General features: G+C 38.7%; 1 protein-coding gene and 1 non-coding gene across 2 annotated transcripts; one reads left to right on the top strand and one right to left on the bottom strand.

Moving 5' to 3' along the window:
- Positions 1 to 1,531: 1,531 nt before the first annotated feature.
- On the bottom strand, positions 1,532 to 1,605 carry trnat-agu (transfer RNA threonine (anticodon AGU)). Its single transcript has one exon. It is a non-coding gene; the product is annotated as a tRNA-Thr (tRNA).
- A 14,769-nt stretch (positions 1,606 to 16,374) lies between these two features.
- Positions 16,375 to 23,658, top strand: serpine1 (serpin peptidase inhibitor, clade E (nexin, plasminogen activator inhibitor type 1), member 1). The gene is made up of 9 exons (XM_028474704.1): positions 16,375 to 16,675; positions 19,717 to 19,955; positions 21,292 to 21,516; positions 21,628 to 21,822; positions 21,925 to 22,123; positions 22,213 to 22,313; positions 22,484 to 22,570; positions 23,139 to 23,222; positions 23,310 to 23,658. Exons 2-9 carry the CDS (start codon positions 19,718 to 19,720, stop codon positions 23,354 to 23,356), a joined length of 1,176 nt encoding a protein of 391 aa, XP_028330505.1. The 5' UTR covers positions 16,375 to 16,675; position 19,717; the 3' UTR covers positions 23,357 to 23,658.
- The last annotated feature ends 1,556 nt before the right edge of the window (positions 23,659 to 25,214 follow it).

Here is a 25,214-nt window from a genome sequence, read left to right as displayed (position 1 = left end):
AAATGAATCTAAAAGTTGTGAATTTAATTGGGCTAAGATAAGGAGTGTAAATGAACAGTAAGAATGTAATAAAACTGCATCTGTTCATGTGAACACAGAAGTCAAAGTTTTAACTACCATAATTTCCGGGCTATAAAGCGTACTGAGTTATTGCATTACAATAATTTAGCAATTTTCTAAGAAATTGCTTCTGAACAAATCCAACGTGATGATTTGGCAACTTTTACTGTAGACGGAGCGGATATCAGAACAACCTAGTCTAATGTGACGGAGCTCAATTTTGTGACAGCATGAAGCTAAAAAAAACTGAGAAAAATCCACAATTTAGCTGCGTCATTGTTTAAGCCGCAGGGTTCAAAGCCTGAGTAAAAAGTAGCGGCTTATAGTCCGGAAATTACGGTACTTTCAGTTTTTTAATCAATAAATCTTGAAAAGAAAATCAAACTCAGAGTAAGTTATTGAAATCTGCTAAACACCCCCGATTGTAGAAAACAAAGGTCTAGAATCAAAACACTTTTGTCTCTACGATTTTACTTATGTTTGCTGGGGTCTTTTTTCTCTGGCTTACCTGGTTGTCTGCAAACCTACAGTTGTTTTCAACATGTTAATTTGTCAATTGTTTAGGTTGTATATGTACATTAATTTGCATTCGTTGGGATCAAATTGCCAATTTGATAGTCAAATATTGGTCTTTATTTAGAAAAAAATATCTAAAAAATATAAAAATTTAAATGTAATGAGCACTCAGTGGTACCATATGTGTCATTCTTGCTTACAAAAACACTTCAGTTTTGGTTGATTGCCAATCTTAAGCACATACAGTAACTACAACCCCTTGAGACACCTAATCACTAAATCCATCTCCTTAAGATCCCAAGTTTAGCATAGGTTTATAAAACAAAATATTAAAATGTGTTGCACATATGGTTGACTTATTATGAATTTTCAAATTTTTGAAATTTAGAGGACTTCCTGTAGCGCCACCTTTAGGACAATTGGCCTGTTTTGCAGCTGAGGCAATCTGGCATGGGACGTGCAAAATGTGATGATTCTTTGAGGATAGGTGGAGGGTTTCCTCAGAAGAAGAAGGAGAGTAGGTTCAGGACCCTATTAAAATCACTGTTAATCAGCAGTTACATTTTTTGTATTTGCCAAGGGAGCAAACATTTTTAAATATGCAAACATCATCCACAACTTAGCGTATTTTGACTTGGTCAAAAGACAAAAGGCAGGTATAGCAGAGGGTGCAGATGTGAAAGGACCTGTAGGTATGAGAATAATCAAAAGAACTAAAAACCTATGGAGCAGACAAGTGGTCCAAAACACAATTCTGAAATGGGACTGGGGTTTTTCTAAATGTTCATATATTTTATCCAAAAGGCATGATCCACTACTTTTCCTGTCTGATATGTTAGCTGCAGGGCATCAACTTTGCTGTCAATAAGGTCAAGGATGATTTCTTTGAACATTTCTCAAGGTTTTTTAATCAAGCGCTATGGGCCTGAATTCCTTAATCAAAACTGAAACAAAAAGGCCCCGCTGGGATTCGAACCCAGGATCTCCTGTTTACTAGACAGGCGCTTTAACCAACTAAGCCACGGCGCCGTCATGTTGGGTAATCCGTACCTTAGCACAAAGTGTGTGTCAGGTCCAACACTACATAACAAAAAAAATATAATTTACAAAAATAAAATAAAATAAAATGTCTCATAGCAGTGACTAAACAGAGTCACTGCTAACAGTATATTTGCTCCTTCTCTGAGACGGTTATGACCGCAAAGCCGGAGACACCAGCTTCAGGGCTCCAGCACCAGCTACAGGGCTGCGTCCTTCTTCTACGGTCGCATTTTTACAGCACTTATCATAGACAGCGCCCCCTATTGCAACAAGTGATCACAAAAGCTTACAAGTATCATATGCACACCCATTTGTCATTTCCCACGGGGATCAAGGGTTTATTTTCCCCATAATGATTATTTTTTTAAATTTCCATCTTCATGAGAGGCATGACAAAAAAATGATTATACTATTATCAAATCTTATCATTGATAAGTGTAGATTCTGATATTGTTGAAAAAGATATCGAATAATGTTGGGCATGTGCACTCATTAAAATAAATAACGTTGAGAATTACTTGCACTGATTTAAAAAAAAAAAACGTTTTTGAAAAGTACACTGAGTTTGAATTACAGTAACTTAATCAAACAGCAACACCACATTAAATTGCAATTGTTAAGTAAAATATTCTTGGTACGGAAACGTAGCGCTGCCACAGATATAATTTGTAATATATTGTACAAACAATAAAAAATAGTAACATCATGTTTTTTTTAAAGCGGGAGTCATTCTAAGTTCCTTTTTTTTTTATTATTATTGTATTAATAAATAAACTTCAAACCTTACAGTGTATAGCTGCTTACTTACCTGTTACTCTGTATATGTCTATTAAAACAGAGGTTCTCAACCTCTGGGTTTCAGTAGATTGTAGACAGAAAGCAACAACGACCACCCTCAAACCCTCAAACCCTTGGCAGTGACTCCTTTCTTTCCACCTCTGAAAAACGTAGTTCAGTTTTGAAAGCTAATCATAAAAATTGGATTGTATTCAATAATCATATCTTTTTAATTTCACTCTTTTATTATCTGGAATTTGAATAAAAATCACGGCAATTTTATTAATTCATTGTTTTATTATTATTATTATTATTATTATTATTATTATTATTATTATTATTATTATTATTATTATTATTATTATTATTACATAATTGCTCTTAAAATAAGGTAAGTCCGTTAAAGCCACATGCCAAATGTCACACAGGGACCTTTGTTAACAGAGGTGTAGAGAACAATATCAAAATTTAGAAAACAAATCATGTGCAATTGTGCACATTTGAAAAACAACTTCAGCTGACCACAGTGCTGTACACAGTTTTATTATTATTATTATTAGAATTAACTATCAATTATGTATTAATTATTTCTGACAAATGTGAATTTATCAGATACTATTATCCAAAGTGGCATAGCGAATATATAAACAGCTACCACTACTAACACACGCACACATGCACACACTCACACACGGGCGGCTGTAATGATGGCCTTCTGCGGACTGTCCCTTTAAGGGCCAAGGTAACAAAAGGTCAAAGTTGAGACAGACTTGCCTTCTCCTGATTTGTACTGAGTGCATGGACGGAGTTTTATGTTACTTCTCTGTTACCATCCCATCTGAAACGACTACATTACAATACCATAAACGTGCAATGTGACTGTAACAAACTGTTTCACTGAGCATCATGCATGTCATAGACTTTGTTATTATGGGGACCATGTCTTCAGCAATATGGGAAGCCACAGCTTTTACTTGTTTTTTTGTAGGGCACACCATGGGCCAGTGAATCTAGCAGGAGGGTTTGTTTCAGCATTGTCTGATGCACTCCTCGTACTGCACTTCATGGTGGGTTTTTAAGTGATGAAAGAGATTTGTTGTGCTTGAACCAAGAGTTGAAACTGGTTTTCGACATTCCTTACAAAGCACACTTTGCTGCTGGTCATCTGACACTGAAGCCAAACCATTTCCAAATTATCAAACCATTATTCTTTTTTTTTACTAACCAACTCTTCAGTGGCGGACTGTCAGCATGTTGTTGCTGCAGAGGTGAGTGAGTAGAGGAGGGGGGATTAGTTCATCATTGACACGGGAGAGGTGAGAAATAGGTGAGGACTTGTGGCCAATGGAAATATTTGTATTTCTTATTTTAACACAAAATGAACTATATCGATATAAATTAAAATATCGATTTATCGCCCAGCATTAAAACTAGACATATGATATCATGCAGTTACATTGTCCGTCTGAAGAGGATGCTAGTCATCTCTCATACTTTCAGAAAAAATGAGTCTAGTGCACCTAGACAACTTGTCAGCCATGAAAGATTTAAAAGATTGAGTTGTCACTATTACACCAGGCACAAAGACACATAAGATGATATAGTCACCATGTAAAAAGAACACTTTGAGGTTCCCCCAGAGAGAAAAGAAATGTTTTTTTTGTTCTGAGTTATAATTCTGTCTCGGGCCTGGTAGTGAACTGTGGTAGTGAATTAACTCCCCAGAAAAGTACATAAAAAACACAGCCATTTGATCTAAAATACCCAGAATTCTGCTCTGGAAGCATCCTATCCTGATTCTATGGTAATAGATAAAGCTATGAAGCCATTATCCAATGAGGAGTTGGTAAAGAGGTGTGCCTTCTTAATGATAGCCATGGTGTTGTCTCTGGTGGTCAGTTTGTCTGACAGATGTATCCCCAAGAACTTGGCACTCTCAACCCTCTCCACCTCACAGTTGTTAATTGTGAGTGGAGGATGATGTTTTCCAGATCTTCTGAAATCGACGATCATGTCCTTTGTTTTGGTGTTGTTAAGGGCTAGATTGCACCAGGCTGTGAGCACCTCCACCTCTTTCCTGTACGCCGACTCATTGTTATTAGTAATGAGGCCGACAACAGTGGTGTCATCTGTGAGTGGCAGTACAGTGTACATGAGTAAGCAGTGTGAACAATAATGGGCTCAGAACACACATTGAGGTGAGCCTGTGCTCACTGTTACTGTTTTAGATGTAGTGTTGCCAAGTCTGACTCTCCGTCTCCTCTCCGTCAAAAAGTCCAGAATCCACCTGCACACTTCGGACTCCAGACCCAGCAGTGACAGCTTCTCCACTAGCTGTCGAGGAAGGATGGTATTAAATGCTATTATTAATAGGCTTAATGTCTTTGGCTGGTGGAGGAGGTGACATCAAGACCAAGACGGCGGTACAGTATTGGTTTTATGTGGGGTAAAAACGAAAGTAAATTATGGATATTGTCATATAAAGTAAGTATTTATTGTTATAATGCTCTGTCTCCATCCAGGTTAACTGAAGTGCCTTCCACCTGGGACCTCATCCCCTCGTCCTGGTACTGGGTTGTTTTTTGCTTCTGGCTACGTTAAACTGTAAAATGTTTTACTGAAAACATACGTATTTTTTTTGTATAGTATTATCTGCAATTTAATGCTCATTACTTTTAATGGTGTGTAGTTACACCTGTTGGTCAAAGGAGGGCAACCGTGTGCTTGTTGAGCGAGTAAGATACCAAGCAGAATGCAGCACAGAAATCTAACCTGCTGGTTTTATAAAGACTTTCATTCATGTCTCTCTTTCTTTATTGACCCACTGGTACAGTTTAAATCATATCTCGTACTATTTATTTGTCCTTACATAAGCAGGAATGGTTAGGAAAATGATTTAAAGTTGGGAGTCACAACCGCCATTAATGTAAGAGAGACAAACAAATGTACAATCCAAAAATGTTCACCTTTTAGAGATTGATTTTTATATCCCAATTTAGAATATTTAATCAACTTACTAAAATGCTCTTCAACTGGTGGACCATTGTAAATATCCTTTTTTTTCTCCAGAGATTTATCAACACTCCATCGGACATATGATTTGACTTGTATGTTTTTGTTCTGGAAAGCGTTGTTTGTACTTGAGAGAAGATTAGAAATATGTATTTATATAACAGTTCAAAAAAAAGTGGGAACAAATAAAGAAGGTATCAACATAGGCACATCATAAATGATCTCATGAAAACAAAAGCAAAAGAATTTGACTTGTTTGAAATAGAGAAGAGTTTGCTTGATTAAGCGAATCTTTAATCAAGCAAAAAAAAATAAAAAGGGGGGTGATGCACTCACTATTGTCATTTGTACTGATCCAGGTCCTTCAATTTTCTTGCCATAATCACTTTGGCTTGTTCTGGTGTTCCATTCGACCAGATAAAAACATTTTCCATTCCTGGTCCAGGTCGCTTGAATTTTTGTTTTGCTTTTTGAGGGACCGGTTGGTCCAAGCAATTTCCGTATTTTTCTTTGTCAAGTGTTCATTTAGATAAACTCTGGTGCCTTTAAGTTTCTTAACTTCGTTCAAGATTTCCACCTTGTGCTTTCTACTTGTAAACTTGACAATGATTTTAGGCTTGTTTTTTCTGTCCTTACTTGGAAGAATGTGACATGTGCTGATTATCCAGAGGAATGTTTTTACTCTTCACGTAGCTTACCACTTGTTAAAGCAGGACTGAATCATAACATAACATTTACAGACCTTGGAGTCGCTGTTAGCTTATCAATAAATGGGAAGAGATTCGTCACCTTTACAATTAGTGTTGACTTGGCAACTGGGAGTGAGGCCCAAGGCCAAGGCAGGCTGACTTGATAATAATGTATCATGTTTTCTGCAGTCAGCGCCTTCTCCACGCCCTTTTCTCTCTTCTCTGTTTCAGGTGTTGTGAAGCTAATAATGGCAGTTCCTGACCTGTGGGAAATGAGTTCCACAGCTTCGGACCTGAGTACGAAATGGCGGACTGACCAAATAGAGTCTTGCAGAGTGGAATCATACAGTTGTGATTGATGGAGCCTCTGGTGACTCTGTTATTGTTTTGTCTCTGTATAAATGAAATGAGTGGCTCAGGTGCTAGATTATTGATACATTTGAAAGTTAGTTTGAGAAGGCACAACTTGACAAAGTTTTAAAAGTTTAGCAGTTTATGCTTCTCAAGAATATTGCAGTGATGGTAGCGGATTGGCTTCTTGCCCATGATCTTTATTGCTTGATTGCAGGGCCGGTTCTACGGGGGATTGCAACGAGAGCAATTGCACCGGGCCCAGGCCTGCAGGGGGCCCTCTTCCCCAATCCTCCCAAAAAATTAAATTCTGATTATTATTCATTTATTTTTTTGTCACTCAGTACAAGAGGCCCTTTATGTTACTCTTTTCCCCCCGTAACAAGTTATTTTCAACCATGTGCCAAAATGTGTCGTCACGCCCCTCCCTCCACCTTTAGTTAGTATTGCCCATGCCGCATGCGCAAGAGAGACTTGAGTCAACACTAGACATTCAGACCGTGACTTGCCAACATGTCGGTAAAAAGCTAAAAATTGGGTTGCCAGAAACGGAGAGAGGTAAAACGAAAAGTAGAAAGAACAAAAAATGCTAAAAAGGTTCACGGTTCATGGTTTAACGTTCGGGCGGCCGCAACAGAAGAACAAGAAGACACTGTGGATGTCCCTCTGTGAAACTCAACACACACACGCTTACCAAACCCCCCTTTTCCACTCACTCACCTCAGCAGCCACAGCTAAAATATTAAGACAGTGTCGAATGAAAAGTTATTTATTAAAAAAATAAAAGGGAGGTTGGGGCCCTACGCAATGGTTTTGCTCCCCGGCCCAGAATTTCATAGGACCGGCCCTGCTTGATTGTATAATGATCCAATACATTTAGGGGCTCAGGGAGCGGCCTGTACCCATTTCAGCAGCTAAATATAACAACAGCTAACTAACACAGCAGCTAACTATAGCAGCAGCTAACTGTAATCACTCATACACGGTTTCACAGATAAGCAAGGTAAGCCCAATCATGAACCAATATTTCAATTCAATTAAATTCAACTTTATTTATATAGCGCAAATTACAACAGTCATCTCAAAGCGCTTAACAAAATAGTCCATAGTAAGAAAGAAAGAACCCAAGAAGATCCACATGAACAAGCATTTAGCGACAATGGGAAGAAAAAACTCCCTCTTTTTATTGGAAGAACTCTCCAGCAGAACCAGGTTCAGAGGTGGCAGCCATCAGATTTGACTGGTTGGGTTAGTGAACAGTAGGGCAAACAGAACAGGGTAGAAGGATAGTCCATCCGAGTGTCCCAGACTAGTTGAGTCACGAGCTATCGATCAGGAACCGCCAGCTCCAGCATCAAGACACCTGAAACAGGAGGGCGAGGAGAAGGCACAGACTGCAGGAAAAACAAGATACACTATGATACACTCGTTCTTAGTGGTTGGGTTAACATTAAACGTATTGCGGCCTCCTCCGTGCTCTGAAATGCTACCACTACAGACAAGGTTTTGTCTTGAACTGGTCGCACGTATTGCTATATGGGGTGGACATCAGTGTAAATGGTGTGAAGCAGTGTGAGCAGTATGATGCTTTGGATCGACATGGTTCCACAAGCTCAATTCAAAAACACCAGAGCTGTTGCTATGCTCTTACTCGCAATGTTCCCCTCCACATACATATGCAAGTCATCATTTTCTTCAATGCACACTATCAAGAGTCAGGACAGAAACAGACTCTCCAATACACATCTTGGACAGTGCCTCAGGATTGTGACAACATAATACAAGCCCAACATCAGAAAGATTGCCTCATCCTGTCGCTCTCACTTCTCTCACTGATTGGTGAGTAAACATATATTAATTTTTGCCTATTTGTATCAATCAAAAAGAGTAAAATGATGAAATGAGAACAAAATTACTTCAAAACTATTAAAATGTCATACAACATTAAAATTAACAAAATAATTTCAATAATTTTACTTTTGTTTACTGCCTGATATTATAAACATGCTTAACTAATATTATTTTGTGTTCCTATGTTGTCTAATTAATTTTAAATGGGACAAATTGATAATATCTCTCTCTGTCTGTTTGTTTTCCTGTCTGTCTCTTTAAGTCTCTGTGTGTGTTTACTGGTTCTGATGTCCTCCAGTCTGACTGTTTTTACACAGTCTCACTTGGCTCTTCTTTAGATGAATGTGGTTGTAGAAATACTGCTGACAGCTGTCTGTGTGGAAAGCTGAAAGCCTTTTGGTCATTTTGCTGAGGGGTACTGTTTAAGCAGATATATTCCAGATCTATGTAGAAAAGTTATCAGTTATCTTTGCCTACTATAACTGCTACTACAACCAACTACCACTGGTACTACTAATCATTACAATAATACTACTTCGAAAAATAGCAATATCTGCACATAAAACAATGTTTACTTGTCCAATGAAGAAAAAAAAAAAACAGACAAGTCGGCTCTCGACTTGGAAACCTGGACATAATTTGGCCCTCAGTGAAAATGAATTGGGAAACCCTGCTGTAGAGTTTTGTTCTCGGCCTGTCTCCCATTCCTGTGATTCATTCCTCACAGGACTGTGACAAACACGCACAACCAACCACAGTCAGCTTTTCTCTGAAGAGTGTTTCTTCCAGAGCACGTACTGTTCATTCCACTTCAGAAGGAAGTCAGAGCCCAAGCTCACCACAGGCCACGTTCTTCCATCAGTGCAGCTGACAATTTGTCTCAATAAATTGCTTAGTGTTCATAACAGTAAATGTTGTACAACTGTTTAAGGATGAGAAGTGTAAAACCACTGGTACTCAATATTTTTTAGCAACACCCCGGTCTCATTTACATACTCTCCGCCCATCCTTTTTTAATGAGTAGCATAGAAAACACAAGATAATAAATCATATATTTGTGTCCATGAACAAGCAAATGCACTCCTACAGAATTTGATCAACCAATCATACATGTTTTGGATTGTGGAAGGAACCCACAACAAAGACATGATGAAATAATAATGAATTCAACATGAACAGTAACCAAACTCCAAGGTTTTGCTGACATGAGTCTTGGCTGGTTTTCATAGAAAGGTGGGAGGAACTAAAATCAATCAATCAACAACACTACTTCATACCAAACTACATTTTTTTTTTTCAGCAGGAAAAAACAGTTTGGGGGATTCATCGACCCTTTAAAGTCCACATTTGAAAGCATTAAGTGTTCCATTTAGTATTTCAACCATTCAGTTATTTTCTAAGAATAATCTTAGTGTTGGTGGAAACCTTTGCTCTATCATTCAAATGTTTTGTACAAGTTGGCCTTGGGAGCCAGTCAACTTTTTTCACAAACATTTTCACCCATTGAAACTACAACTTGACTATGAAAACTCCAATGTTTCAAGCGTCTTGCTTGAAACCTGAGTAACTGCCAAGCTAGCTTGTGCGTCTGTCTGAAATGAATCGATGGGATATTATAAATAAAGGTACTTTGAAAAGCCAAAATTTACCTGCAGTGAATTTTAGCTTCAAGCTCTTGCAAAATATCATAACACTAGAGGTGTAGTCAGGTAACTTTTTTAAAAGTCTTTGTAGAGCAGGCGGGATGGCAAAAAAATCTGGTGGCCATTTTGGTCACATCAGACACTTGTAGTGATATCATGCCATTTCAATTGATGCTGCCAGTTGCTCCACGACAGGTACTTCTTTAATAGGTTGTCCTCTTCTAAATCACTTCAATGTCTTTCCAGGCCTGTCCCCCAGTAAGTCCACTCTCCCCCCTACTCAATTTGTCACACAGAGCGGTCTCCATCATATCCCGTATGTAAGCAATGCAGTTGATTGCCTGCAGTGGCTGCTCCGATGCACAACAACTCACAATAAGAGTTTCATACACGTCAGAACTTCAAGAAGTTCCAATACACATTCTTAGGTTGTCCATAGTAATAAATAAAACCATAATGTAAGTGAAGTTGGAATTACTAAACCTGAGATCAGTAAGAAAGAAAGACAGAGGAATTCTTAGTGCCATATCTTATGAATCAATCAATCTTTTTAATAACAGAGATTTAACAAACAATCAAGAAGAATCAACAAAATTACTAACTCATCAATTCAATAGAGAAATACAAGACATGGGCTCAAATCAACTCCTGGCCTATTCTGGCAAGGACCAAATGCAAGGAGTAAGTAGTCTTGAGTGCGGATGTCAAGGCTCCTTTGTGTTTCATCCAACAGTCATAATTTCATTGCTCCTTCTCATAGGTCATGACTTTTAGCCTCTTGTTGTGCTAAAAAGGACATCCTGATTTCTCACCACTGTCTTCTTTCTTTAGCTGAACACGGTTGGGCTGTGCTCTGGTGCTATACTTCTTATCAAAATGCTAAATGACATAAGGTTGAAAACTAATTCAGGGAAAGCTTCTGTTCTCATTCTACTGGATCTAAGTGCTGCATTTGACACGGTGAACAATAAAATTATTTTTGCACAGATTGCAAACATGGGTTGGACTAAATGGAAAAGTAGTGCAATGGTTTAAGTCCTACTTGGAGGAGATAAGTTAATTTTGTAAGCATTGGAAACAATGTATCTGACAGATTAACAAAGTCCTGTGGGTTACCTCGGGGCTCTGTTCTTGGACCCATTCAGTTAAGCCTTTATATGCTTCCTTTATGAAGAAATTACCCAAAAAGAAAGAGGACTGCTGTCAGCGAGTACATTCAGTCTCGAGCTCTAAAAGCTAAAGACAACTCCCAAACCTTGGTGTTCTGATTGTCTCAGATCTCATATTACGCAGTCAGATCAAGTCAATTCCGAAAACAGCCTTTTATCACCTAAAGAACATCTCCAGAGTCAAAGGTTTCATCGCTCAGAAAGATCAGGAGAAGCTGATCTATGCTTTTATCTCTGATCTGCTGGACTATTGTAATGGTTTTGATGAAACAGCTACAGCTGGTTCAGAACGAAGAGGTCAGAGCACATTACCCCACTTTTAAAGTCTTTACACTGGCTCCTAGTCAGCCGCAGAATAAAGTTTTAAAGTTATGCTGCTTGCGTATAAATCTGTGAATGGGTTTGGTCCAGAATACATCAGTGAGATGATAGTCAGGTATGAACCCAGCGTGTCTCTCAGATCGATGGACACAGGTCAGATAGTGGAGCCAAGAGTTCACAGCAAAAAATGGTGACGCTGCTTTTAGTTGTTACACTCTAAGAAATGATTCAGTGATTATGTTCATAATATATACAGTACGTTTGTTGTGTTAAAATTACACTAACTTTGAGGTTTTTACTCTAAAAATAACCAGGTTTCATTGGATTAATTTAAAAGTAATAGATGTCAAGGCTACAAAACACAGGAGATTAAATCAAACACGTGCACGCAAAATGAGGCATTCTCAGACATGCGCAGTACCTACTCTGGAAGCACCTGGACTCAGCTTGCTCTCCATGTGCGCTGGTTGTGCACGGCTTCCTTCTGTCGTCCTTCAAGCGTGGTAAGTAAAAATGTTTCCTTAAAAATACAGTGTGAAATTGATATTATGCTAACCTATTTGAATGTTCTCAGTGTTTTTAATCACACTCGGTTGTGTGTTTTGGTAGAGTTTACATAACATACAATTCAATACAACAGCATGTTAGTACAGGGGATGGGTCTTTAAGATGGGTAGCTCACAGGTCAGCCACAATGTGGCGTTGCCCTTATGGCGCGCCTTCTACTGCCAACCGCTGAGAAGGAGAAGGGTGACAGACACGATATGTAGTGATGTAGGAGGAGTGAAAGTGTTAGTTGAGATAAGCCTGTTTACTCAGACTCTGCTGCTGACTCTCACAGAGAGATGACCTCGAGAGTTCGTTGGCAGAGCCGGGTCCAGGTGTACATGAAAAGGGAGGGAAAGGTCAGAGCGTTGTATCAACATTCCGTCCTTGGAGAGTTTGGAGTGGTTTTGGTGATGATGCAGGCATCTGAGTTCTGGACAAACTGGAGTTTATGGAGGGACTTGCTGGGGAGACCAAAGAGAAGGGAATTGCAGTAATCAAGCCGGGAAGTGACAAAACTGGACAAGGATAGCAGTAGTGTGAAAGGTGAGGGAGGGGCGGAGTCGATTGATGTTACGAAGGTGGAAATATGCAGACCTGGTGATATTATTGATGTGGGATTTGCACGATAGAGTACTGTTGAAGATGACACCCAGACTCTTGACCTGTGGGGAAGGGGAGAGCAAGGAGTTGTCGATTTGGATGGAGAAACGGAGAAACTACTGATTTTGGAGAGTTTTGATTTTGTACCATTGAGGAGAACCTCTGTTTTGTCACTGCTTAGTTTTAGGAGATTATGATTTAACCAGAATTTAACTTCTGTGATGCAGTTGGTATGGGAGTGGGAGGGTAGAAGATTGTTTTCTGGTGAGGTAGAGCTGGGTGTCATCCGTGTAACAGTGAAAGTGAATACCATGTTTACGGAAGTTATTGCCAAGGAGGAGGAGATAAATGATGAATGGAAGGGGCATTGCTGGCAGTAAGTCAAACTCGTTTTTAGTGAGGGTTGGACTCCACCAGGGCAGCCCTTTGTCACCGATTCTGTTCATAACTTTTATGGACAGAATTTCTAGACGCAGTCAGGGGGTTGAGGGGTCTGGTTTGGGGGCCTCAGGATTGCATCACTGCTTTTTGCAGATGATGTGGTCCTGTTGGCGCCATCATGCCGTGACCTTCAACTCTCACTAGATCAGTTCGCAGTCGAGTGTGAAGTGGCCGGGATCAAAATCACCACTTCCAAATCCGAGTCCATGGTTCTCCACCTGAAAAAGGTGGAGAGCCTTCTCCGGGTTGGAGATGAGGTCCTCCCCCAAGTGGAGGAGTTCAAGTACCTCGGGATCTTGTTCACAAGTGAAGGAAGGATGGAGCAAGAGATCGCCAGGCAACTTGGTGCAGCATCTGCAGTGATGCGAGGTCTGCAACGATCCGTCATGGTAAAAAGGAAGCTGTGTTGAAAAGCGAAGCTTTCGATTTACAGGTCGACCTACCTTCCTACCCTCACCTGAGCTTTGGGTCATGACCAAAAGAACAAGATTGCAGGTACAAGCGGCCGAAATGAGTTTCCTCCGTAGGATGGCTGGACTCTCCCTTAGAAATAGGGTGAGAAGCTCAGCCATCCGGGAGGGGCTCAGAGTAGAGTCGATGCTCCTCCTCATTGAGAAGATTCAGATGAGGTGGCTCGAGTACCTAATTAGGATGCCCCCTGGACGCCTCCCGAGTGAGGTTTTCAGGGGAAGGAAGGAGACCCTGGGGAAGACCAGGACACGCTTGAGAGACTATGTCTCTCGGCTGGGACATCTTGGGATTCCCCAGAAGAGCTGGATGAAGTGGCTGGGGAGAGGGAAGTCTGGGCCTCCCTACTAAGGATGCTGCCCCCATGACCCGGCAACGAATAAGCGAAGGAAAATGGAAGGGTGGATGGATGGATGAATGTTAGCTGGGAACATTACATTTTTACCAAAAACAATTTCTAAAAATTTTCAATACAAAATGATTGACCAATGCCCATGTGTTCAGCGATTTGAGTTTGTTCATCAGCACCTCCTGCTGGTACTGTTGCACATTACTTTACATTTGCATGCTTTTTACAAAGCTTGTTGCTAGCTAATGTCACTTTAGCTCTGTCCAGGATTTAATTTACTTTTCTACAGTTTCAAATGGATTTGCTTGATTTACGATTAGCTAAATATTCCATTCATTTGCCACAGAGTGAACGTTAAGCCTTTTTTTTTGGATAATCCTCCAGTCACATCTGCTGTAATGCTTTTGCAAGTGTTGAGTAATACCTTTGGAAAGAATATTCAGATGTTGAATTTGGGTACATTTTGACAGGATTTATGGGAGTATGGAATTTTTGTTTTCTTATCGTTTTTGACTCAGGACGGTGATTCATGTATGTAGTACAGCAGTCTCCTGTAGTCCCATTCCACTGCAGCCCTACCTACTCTTACTCACTCTAACCACATGCAGGGAATCATGAACTAAACTTTACAGTTCATCTGCCTTTATCATTTGTATTACTCATTCTTATGCACATAATCACATAATCCTCCTTTAACATTAGTCTCAGCACCAGGCATCTGCTCTGGATATGTATTTTTAATATGTGGTAGCTTGAAAGCTTCCTTATTCCATATAGTGGGCATAAAACATATTATGGCGGAAGAAACTAAGGTGTAGCTCCAGTAAAAGTTGGTGCCAGGACATTTACCATATGTACATTTGTTCAACACAAAAAGTCAAAAAGGGACTAAGATATTGTACAAAGTACAGTAAATTTAAAAGTAAAGTAAATCTACGGGTCAGGGTTAGTAAATATTTTGTTCGAGAGATGTTCGATAATAGCTTCTTCTTTTTTTGCCGATATCCGAAATGTTGATAATGTTTATCAATTAATTTCCGATATTAACCGATATATACATAGGGCCCCTCCCCCGAACCCAATTTTAGGAGACATTGATCTAAATGGAATTAAAAGGTTAATAATACTTTTAATGTGTTGCCCCACTGGATGTATTACACATATAAATATGATCTGTGCAAACATATTCAACTTCAATCATGAAAAAGTGCCATATTTGTTCTTAACATGTTGTCTAAAACTACAGCATATATTGTTTTCTATATTGTAATATATTTTAGTGGTGGGAAGTTGTTCCTTTATCAAACTTTGGGGTGGGCATTAGTTTGGTGGACAAATATCACACAATCATAAAAGTATTTTCTTACCAACCATACATTAATTGGAAAAAATGTCACACACAAAATAATGACTATTTCTGGAATTTACTGTTTACTAGTTTGAAAAACAAACATCTATCCTGCATTAACATATCTAATAAGATTTTGTCGTTTTTGTTCCATCTATACTTGAAGTTTGAGTCATCACTCCTTTAAAGCAGAAGTATTTCCCTGTTTTTTGTGTGGGTTTTTTGTATTCAGAAGTGTTTCCAGGACGACATTCTTTAAAGCCCATGGCTCCTGCTTTTTTTAGTTTTTTCAACAATAATGTTGCTATTATTAGAAAGCTGTAAGGGTTAGCCAGAAACTCCATTTCCGACAGATTTGGAAAAAGTTACTTAACTCTCCCTCCTTATAGCAGATGCCTGATGAGTGTTAAAAGGAGGAATGTAAAGAGCAGAAGCCAAATTTGGATATTTCAATGTGTCACAGCCCAGAAAGGGGGGCATTAACTCATCCAATGGGGTGACTATTAAACTTAATAATAATCAAAGAATGTTTTTAAAATGAGAAACACTGCTTTATTGTGTATTTACTTGGTATAAAAAGTCACTTCACAACATAACGTCACATCAACATGCAGAGGTGAAAGTAACGGATTACAAGTACACACACTGTTATTGAGTTGTTTTTAGGGGTATACTTGTACTTTTTTGAGTTGATTTAAATTAAATCCATCCATTTCTGATCAACTCTTTCTATGGTTCCGGTTGGGGTTTTTACCTATTATGTTAAATTATGGCAAATTTGGCATGGAACTGTTTTAGACCCTGATCATTTTTAAATTTTGAATTGAATTCACTGGTGTTATTTATTTAATTTAATTTTTTTTTATTTTTAAATTGTACATTTTGACAACCCCTTTATTTCATACTGACGTTGTGGAAAATAAAAGTGTGCAAGACTTTGTCTCTTTTTGAGTTGTTGTTTACTGTATGCAAGGGAACCGTGGCAAGATTTATTACCTAATAAAAACGTAAGGGGTGAATCACTAGTAACTTGTCTTCTGTACTTTTTAATTGAGCTACTTTTTGTATGTTTTTTGTACTTGAGTATTTTATGTATGACTTACTTGTACTTGTGTACAAGTTGAAGTAACAGTACTTCTACTTGAGTAGGACATACAAAAATACTTTTTACACCTCTGCAAACATGTGTTCCAAAATGAAAACGAATGCCTTTAATGGGAGTTGAATGTTTCATGCGGTTCCCTGTGGGTGTGTGAATGACGGAAAAACAGTGAAGTAACTTTCCATTATGCTCCGTCATGCTTGGAGCGAGGAGACAACAAGTGAGAGGAAGTGAAGGAAGTCTGTCCAGACAGCTTCAAATGACGTCATCGACTGACTATCTCCATATGCGCGCCAGTGACTGTCCGTATAACAGACGGAGCGCAGGAGGACAGACACACACACGCACACACACGCGAAGGAGAAGAAGAACTCTTGACATCTCTGAGGTAAGAGCCACGCGCTGTTAGTGACTGTTTGATACTTGTCTTTTATTTTCCTGCTTGACCACAGATATGATCGATTATATTATTATTCTGCTCACATTGATTTAACATATTTTTACATTATCTAACTATACCTAAACTAAGACCAACAACAAGAAGTTTGAGCAGTAGTGCATTTTAGAACGGTCACATTTGAACGTTTTAAATCAGAAGTGCTCTTTTTTTGCGATATATATATATATATATATATATATATATATATATATATATATATATATATATATATATATATATATATATATATATATATAAATAATTCAAAAAGAGACAACATCTTGCACAATTTTATTTTCCACAAAGGCAGTATGAAATAAAGGGGTTGTGAAAATGTACAATTTAAAATTAAAATAAATTAAACAACACCGGTGAATTGAATTCAAAATTTAAAAATGATCAGGGTCTAAATATAGCTAAATTTATGAGCTCCATAACAGTTCCATTCCCAATGTGCCATAATTTAACATAAAAGGTAAAAACCCCAACCTGAACCATAGAAAGAGTTGATCAGAAATGGCACGACTAACAACATATGAGTGAGACCATGAAACGGAAATAAAAAAAATAATCACAAAAATAATTCACTCAATAACGGTTGGGTATAGAACTGTAACAAAAACTACTTTACTTTTTCTAAAATGTACTTAAGTACAAGTAAAATTACTGATTTAGAAATAAACTAAAAAAAAAGTACAAGTATACCCATAAAAACAACTATATATATAGCTTATTTTATTTAATCTGTATTCATATATTATTTCATCCCTGTTTGCTGCTTTTCATTTATTTCTGTCATGCTGCTGGAAGTGGAAATGTAATTTCCCTGACAGAGCCTTCCTAAGGGATTGATAGAGTCTATCTAAATCTAATCTAAACAAGTCACACTTCAGAATTCACTCACACATGCTGTCCCTTATAGGAGAAAAAGACTAAGGTAGCACATACAGTAGCTGTTTGTTAAATATTGTGTCTGTGTGGCATTTTGAATGAGCAAATTTAACCCAGAATTGTCTTTTTAATCGAATCACCTGCTCCTTGTCCCATTTATCAATTTTCCTGAAATTTTCATCCGAATTTGTTCATAACTTTTCAAGTTATCTTGCTAACAGACAGACAGAATGACAGACTGACAGATAAAGAGAGGGTAAAAAAAAAAACCTTACCGCTCGTCGCTTCTCTGGGCTTTGCTCTTGGCGAAGGTAATAATTATGAATAATTATAAAATAATATTTTTCATTATTTATCATTATTATTATTATTATTACTCACCTTAGTTACAAACGTTGCTCACCGAGGACACCTGCTGGTCAATATTTACATTTTTTTAGGATATTAGACCCACTTTAGTCATTTTTAAAAGCTCTTTGTGCAATAACTCCTGTAGATTCTACGCAGTTATCCTTTATTACAGTGATGATGTCATCAGTTTCATAAAACTGTCCACTCCCGGCGGACATTTTTATGAAATAATTCATTAACGGTGTCATTACAGTCCAAACAAATCTGACATTGCACAACCTGGAACCAAGCAGCAGCCATGTTGAAAGTCTTATTATTATTAGTGTTAATGAAAACCATTTCACCAAGAAGAAAAGCTAATTTTCCCTCACCAGCATCATTACATATTTTTAACTCTAAAATAAACTCATTAAAAAATGCTGCGACATAGATTCAAATTTGATTCACAACCAATTTTAAAGTCAAGCAGGGCTATCTTAATTTAGAACTATGGTTTTAGATGACGCATGAAATGCATTTTCAGCATTGCTTCTTTTTTAGTACATGACAGTGCATTGTGACGTGTGAGATTTATTTATTTTTTTATTGCCAATATGAAACCTGCATTTTGTTTTTACTTAAAACAGTCTTGCTATTTTAGAAATATTGACCATACGTTATTTATTTTTAAAATATATAATGCTAACTTAGAAAATACTCTTTGAAGTGTGTGGTCTAAGGTAATTTAATTGATGCTAAGTTCTTGGAATAAAATACATGTGCACTAGATGCTCTGCAATATGTTCCTCAATATGGCCACTGTTGGTGTTTGGAATGGAAAACCAATATCATCCAACACAGACCAGTGAATACATGCACTGCCTGTGTCATGAACACACACACACACACTCACACACACAGACTGCTTTCCCCAAACAAGGGTGATGTGTTCCCATTTCACTTTTGGGGGGGAATCGTTGAGGTTGAAAAGGCGAGTACCTTCAGTGTTTGGATGAAACTGACATCATTTGTCGAAAGTAGGAGTAATACGTAAACTCAATGCTGTCATTCAGTCTTGTGATTCATAGACACTTACATTAAAAATAAGTAGTAAAATAAAAAAATATTTTTTTGTGTTTTAAAGCCTATTGACTGCCATGTAATAACTACTATGTTACGTGACTGTTGTGTAACTGACTTTTACGTTAATGACCATTTAGCAGGGTTGGGGTCAATTACATTTTTCAATTACAATTATGTCTTCAATTACCTATGTTAAATTACAATTACAATGGCTGGCATTTTTTCCAATTACAATTAAAATTATAATTAATATTTTCCCCCCGACAGTCAATTACAATTACATTCTCAAATACAATTGATCACAATTACTGAACCTAACAATAATCTAAAGCTAAACCAGGTCAGTTTTGACCCATGTCTTAAATCAGCTGTAAAATACACTAAAAAAATATTATCTATCATCCACTTTGTTTATCCTCTGTTGGTTAGCTTGTTAGGCTTCTTTATCCATGAAAACATTGGCATTAATATTGTATTTATCAATTACAATTATAATTGACCCTAACCCTGCCATTTAGTGCTGATCCTGTGGTTTTTCTGTCCAATTATGGAACTAATGAGCCTCCGATTGAAAAATGTTGCTTCCTGTTGAGAGATTTTTCTCTTTCGTCACTGTTTGCCTCACACTTCAATTTGAAAAGCAAACCGTACATCACTTATCACATGGTCTTCTCTTTTCCTCCCAGAATGCTTTGCAATACTATTTTCTTGATGCTGAGCCTGGCCACAGTAGGACAGAGCTCTCTGCAGGACAGGCAGACTGACTTTGGCCTGAAGGTTTTCTCCCAGCTGGCCCAGGAGTTTGAAGACAGGAATGTTGCCCTCTCACCATTTGGACTGGCCTCGGTTCTGGCCATGGCTCAGCTCGGTGCCAGTGGAAAGACCCGCAGGGCCCTGACGACAGCTATGGGCTTCTCGCTGCAAGGTGAGATAAGGATGTAAAGTAGGCTACATCATGATTCTAGCACGGTTTATTTCATGTATCTGAAAGGGACAATACACACTGATGTACTATAGTATAAAATAATACAAACATAAACATGGCAATTATTTTGTAACTAAGCTGTTCACATGTGTAAAGGTCCAGTATTATGTTATTTTTCACCCATCTCCATTTGTTCTAAGAAACCCAACAGCATAGTATTTGAGGTTTATTTTCCCAAACTCTCCTGTTTTCTGGAGTTTTAGCCCTCTGAAAAGTCACTTTCAGAGCGCTCCTAAAAACAGGCTATTTTTGCGTGTGTTTATCATTGCAGCAGCAGCAGTATTAAGCAGCATTAACAGTCTTCCTTCTCCTCCTCACCTGTACTGACCACAGAAATAGTCCATTTAAGACGATAGTCCATTGTTTTGTCCAACCGCTGCGTTGCATTGGCTCGCAAACACGTCATGTCATCCCATAAAAGTGATACAAGGTGGTATAACGGCTACTAAAAATGGAACTGATTGTGACCGCTCGCTCAGTGCCGCAGGGAAGTAAACTCTCAACTATCAGCTGAGTCAGCTGTTTCAAACACTCACAAGAGCCGCTACATCGCTTTCTTTTCATCTGCACTCTTCTGGTCACAGGAATAGTCCATTTAAGACAATTGACCATTGTTTTGTCCAACCGCTGCGTTGCATTGGCTCACAAACACGTCATGTCATCCCATAAAAGTGCTACAAGGTGGTATAACGGCTACTAAAAGTGAAACTGAATGTGAGCGCTTTTCGGTTTATCTGTATACTGGATTATCTATATACTGAACATAAAGATGTTAATTGCGATATCAACCTGCCGTCGCTATGTCCTACATTCTTATGTAGATTAGGAGGAGCCAGGATTGTCAGGAGGGGGAGTTTCCTCCTGACAAATCCAACTCACCCTTTTGGAGCTGACAATTTACAAATCTTATCACACGATATGACGTCCCACCTTCAGTTGTAACTAAAGAAGTGATTGTTTTGTTATAAGATTAACTTGAAAAACATATGCACAGAACTGCATATGTCAAATTTTAAGACATTTTACAAAGTTTCTTGAAAGAAATAGAAATGAATTGAAATTAGGTTTTCAATCTAAGAAAAAAACACTTCAAATGTATTGCCCTTCTGTTGAGAGTTAAGGACTGAAAGCGCTAGACTCATCATGAAAAGTCTTTGATCCATTGCAAAGGTTGTGTTAATTGTTTGCTCTTGGATGATAGAATGTTTTTGGCTAAATATGCAGGCACTTCCATTTGTACTTTTCCCCGACCAAAGTGTTTTGTTGCTTCTCCTAGAGCGAGGAATGCCTCTGCAGCAGCGGCTTCTGCAGCGTGACCTTTCGAGTGAGGAGGGTGTGGAGATGGCCAATGGGGTGATGGTGGAGAGGAAAATGTGCCTGGAGAAAGGCTACCGTCGGGCTCTAGCCAAGGCCTTTCAAGCTCATCCTAATCAGGTGGACTTCTCAAGGCCAGAACAAGCCGTCAGCGTTATCAATGCCTGGGTCGCAGACCACACAGCAGGTACTCACACTCATCAGAGCAACAAAGAAGGCTCCTGCAGCCATCATTGCTGTTCCCAAATCAAATCTTTCATTGTACCAAACATTTGGATTTGTCTCTGTCCCACTGAAGGAACCATCCCAGAATTCTTAGCATCTGGATCTCTGTCCCTTGAGACACGCCTGGTCCTCCTTAATGCCCTGCATTTCCAGGGCCTGTGGAAGGTTCCCTTTGACCCCAAATTGACCCAGGAAAAGATGTTTCACTGTGCTAATGGTAGTGCTGTGCCTGTGCACATGATGAGATTGAAAAACCGCTTCAACTATGGTAGGCAGCGTTAAATATACGTCTTCATAAAAGGCTACGTTACTATGGTTCATTTTGCATGTATTTGTGAAACCCTGATTGTATTTTTGTCTGAACCCACAGGTGAGTTTGTGACTGCTGAGGGGGTGGACTATGATGTAATAGAGGTTCCATATGAAGGAGACTCTCTGAGTATGCTGCTGGTGTCTCCATTTGAGTCCGATGTTCCACTGAGCGTCCTGAGTTCAGATCTGAGCAGCCAGAGGATTCAGCAATGGAGAGCAGAGCTGAGGAGCGTCAAAAAGCAGCTGGCCTTGCCCAGGTAAAAATACACAGTGTGTGTGTTTACTATCATACTGATGCCAAACAGAAAGAGTTCAATGAATCTTTGGAACTTGTGTGTGTTTTCAGGTTCAATCTAAACGCTGAGCTTAATTTAAAGAGCACCCTAGTGAAGATGGGTTTGGGAGACATGTTCAACCTGGCGACTGCTGATTTCACACGCATCACTTGTAAGTCCATTAGCCTTTGTTCTAGTCGTCAGTATACAAATTGCCTCCTCTTCTTTTAATGCCAACTGGCTTCTCTGATATGTGATAGAACGTAAAGATGTTTTGTCGTCCTGATTCATCATCATTGTGCTGTACAGGATGTTTATTGTATTTTGTTGTCTGTTTCTCAGCTGATGAGAGGCTTTGTGTGTCGAAGATTCTGCAAAAAGTTCAGATTGAAGTGAATGAACAAGGAACCAAAGCGGCAGCTGCAACAGGTAGCTTTCTTTGTCAAACCAAAGATCATACTGTGATGATCTTGGTCTGTTGTAGTCAGTATATTTTAGAAAGAGGTCCAAGGAAGGAAAAGTACACTCGTTCTGAAATCTCAAAACACAACACAAAAGCCACAACACAACACAAAGGTCAGTAAAAAATCTGAAGTAAGAAACGAACATACATACTTACAATTTGCTGCAAGTATTCTTTTGATTCTGGTAAAACTCTTCTTCATGGACTTATTAACCACTGTTAACTTTACTTCTTTGGGAACTTTTACTTCCATTGTGGCTTTTGTGTTGTGTTGTGGGCTTTCATGGCCACCGTAGAAGTAATTTACAGGGACAGACAGAAGAGAAGATGATTATTGACACATGAAACAGCGTCAGTGCAGTGATAACACACGTACAGTTGTCACCCAGTTCCAAATACTCAAGACCATTCCTGTTTCCAGCAGACCCCCGTGACCCTAAAATAAGAGCAAGCGGGTTGTAAAATGGATGGATGGGCATTCCTGTGTAAAACACATATAAACCTACACTTCTCTGTTTGTCTTCTTCTTTCTAGCTGCGATAATGTTTTCTCGTATGGCAGTAGAGGAGATTACTCTGGATCGACCTTTCCTCTTCCTCATTTATCACAAGCCCACAGGTAACAGCCCCAAGACAACTGTCTTGGCATTGTTTATCAATTGGCTAATGTATTTCAGTGTTGACTGTAATCTAATTTTTCGTTCAGGTGTGATTCTCTTCATCGGACAGTTTAATGACCCTCATCACCAATAACCAACTCTAAGGACTTCCTTTTATGCTTTTATGTGAGACTACTGCTGCCCATGAACATCTTACACTAACAGGAACAATTGGATCACTTTATTCATGTACATGTATTTGAAATGTGTTATATTTATTTATTTGTCAAAGTATTTGGAGTAAAACGGTAAAAATTGTATGAGACATTAATGCACAGAGCTAATGTTTGCTCATGAACGACTAGCATAATTTTTACCAAAAGGATGTTTCATACTAAAGTATTTTTTTTTATAGCTTTTATCTATACTTATTTATTAAATTAATGTTTTTACAAAGCTGCTGTGTCTTTGTTTTTTGTGTCCTTGATGTACCAACAAAAGGCATACACAGATACTGTATGTAAGTGAATACAAGAGAGGATGATCCCAATGGAGGATGTTCTTCCTGAGACAGCTGAAGCACTGCCATCATTGAAAGCATCCTTACCACATCATCACGCATTAGGGAATTTGAGCAAAGGCAGATAATGCAACCGCGACAACACCTGGAAATGAATTGTCTGTCTGAAGAGGATGCATCTCTTCAGTAAACTGACAGAGAGCAACTGTGCAGTTTAAGTCCACATCCACAATAAATACCCACAAAAGAAAATCTGACGATGAGAATAATATACTCTTTCAGAAAAAAAGGAGTCTAGTGCACCTGAACAACTTGTCAGCAATTAAAGATTTGAATTTGAGTCGTTACTATTACACCAGGCACAAAGACACATAAGACTAGTACACTCGAGCCGGGTTGTAAATGAACTCCACAGAAAAGTACATAAAAACAGAGTCTTTTATCGAAAATACCCAGAATTCTGCTCTAGAAGCATCCTATGATGTTTCTTTAGAGAAGCTATGAAGCCATTATCCAATGGGGAGTTGGTAAAGAGGTGTGCCGTGGAAATGGCTAGAGCTTTTAGGAATGACTGTATAGCCTAAACTTAGAATCTGTCCCAAATCAGGAACAAACTGTTTTTTTAAATTCAAAATGTGTGTACATGCGTGAGCAAGGAGAGAGATGTAGGTGGTGGTTCAGGGAAGGACTCTGTGGGTAATTCAATGCATGTTTATTGTTTTATATTTTCTTGGGAGCAGCTAGCAACACTCCTACAGAGAAGCAGTGGTGCTAAGCTAAACTTACTGAATAGCAAACCTGCAACCCATATGTGTTCTTATGTCTGAAATCTTACCTGGTCAGGAGACATGTTATACTAAGCTAGCAGGGTGAACAACTGGTTGCTAACAGCTGTGAACAAAGTGAATATGCTTTATGTCTTTGGCTGGTGGAGGAGGTGAAAGAGCTGCACATTCAGAATGCAGAGAAGCAGGAGAGAATAGCCTACGTCAAAAGCTGAGTGGAGGAGCTGGCACAGAACACCAGATTATTGCTGTTATCACGATGCACTCTATTTAAAACCCTGGTGGCCATGGAGAATGCTGAAGCTAGACATTATGTATTATGTTGATATTACGTTTGTCGACATAAAACATAATGTCACGCAGCTTGAACAGAAAACAAAGCTTAAAGCTAAGCAAGCGAGTTGGGAAACCGCTGGGTCGGATGAGCTTCTTCGGTCTCACCTGTAAAGGGAGCCAGCCTGCAGTCAACAAAGTGGTGGAAGACTGCTGGGCAATAACGGTACCCACACACTGACATCAAGGCCAAGACGGCAGAACAGTATAGGGTTTATATGCGGTAAAAACTAAAGTAAATTATGGATGTTGTCAAAAAAGGTAAATATTTATTGTTACAATGCTCTGCCTTCCTCCAGGTTAACTGAAGTGACCTTTTTGCTTCTGGCCAAGTTAAACTGTAAAACATACACCACTATCATTTTTTAGTTTAA

This window comes from Gouania willdenowi, chromosome 18, assembly GCF_900634775.1.
Source record: "Gouania willdenowi chromosome 18, fGouWil2.1, whole genome shotgun sequence".
Lineage (NCBI taxonomy): Eukaryota > Metazoa > Chordata > Actinopteri > Blenniiformes > Gobiesocidae > Gouania > Gouania willdenowi.
The sequence above is the reverse complement of the archived record's forward strand: the minus strand, read 5'-3'. Positions and strand labels throughout refer to the sequence as shown.

Bases quoted from the DNA above. Each gene is read 5' to 3' on its own strand.
- serpine1 (XM_028474704.1), top strand. From the start codon at position 19,718: ATGCTTTGCAATACTATTTTCTTGATGCTGAGCCTGGCCACAGTAGGA. The intron at 21,517-21,627 runs GTACTCACACTC...GTCCCACTGAAG, and splicing joins GGTCGCAGACCACACAGCAG to GAACCATCCCAGAATTCTTA. The intron at 22,124-22,212 runs GTAAAAATACAC...GTGTGTTTTCAG, and splicing joins AAGCAGCTGGCCTTGCCCAG to GTTCAATCTAAACGCTGAGC.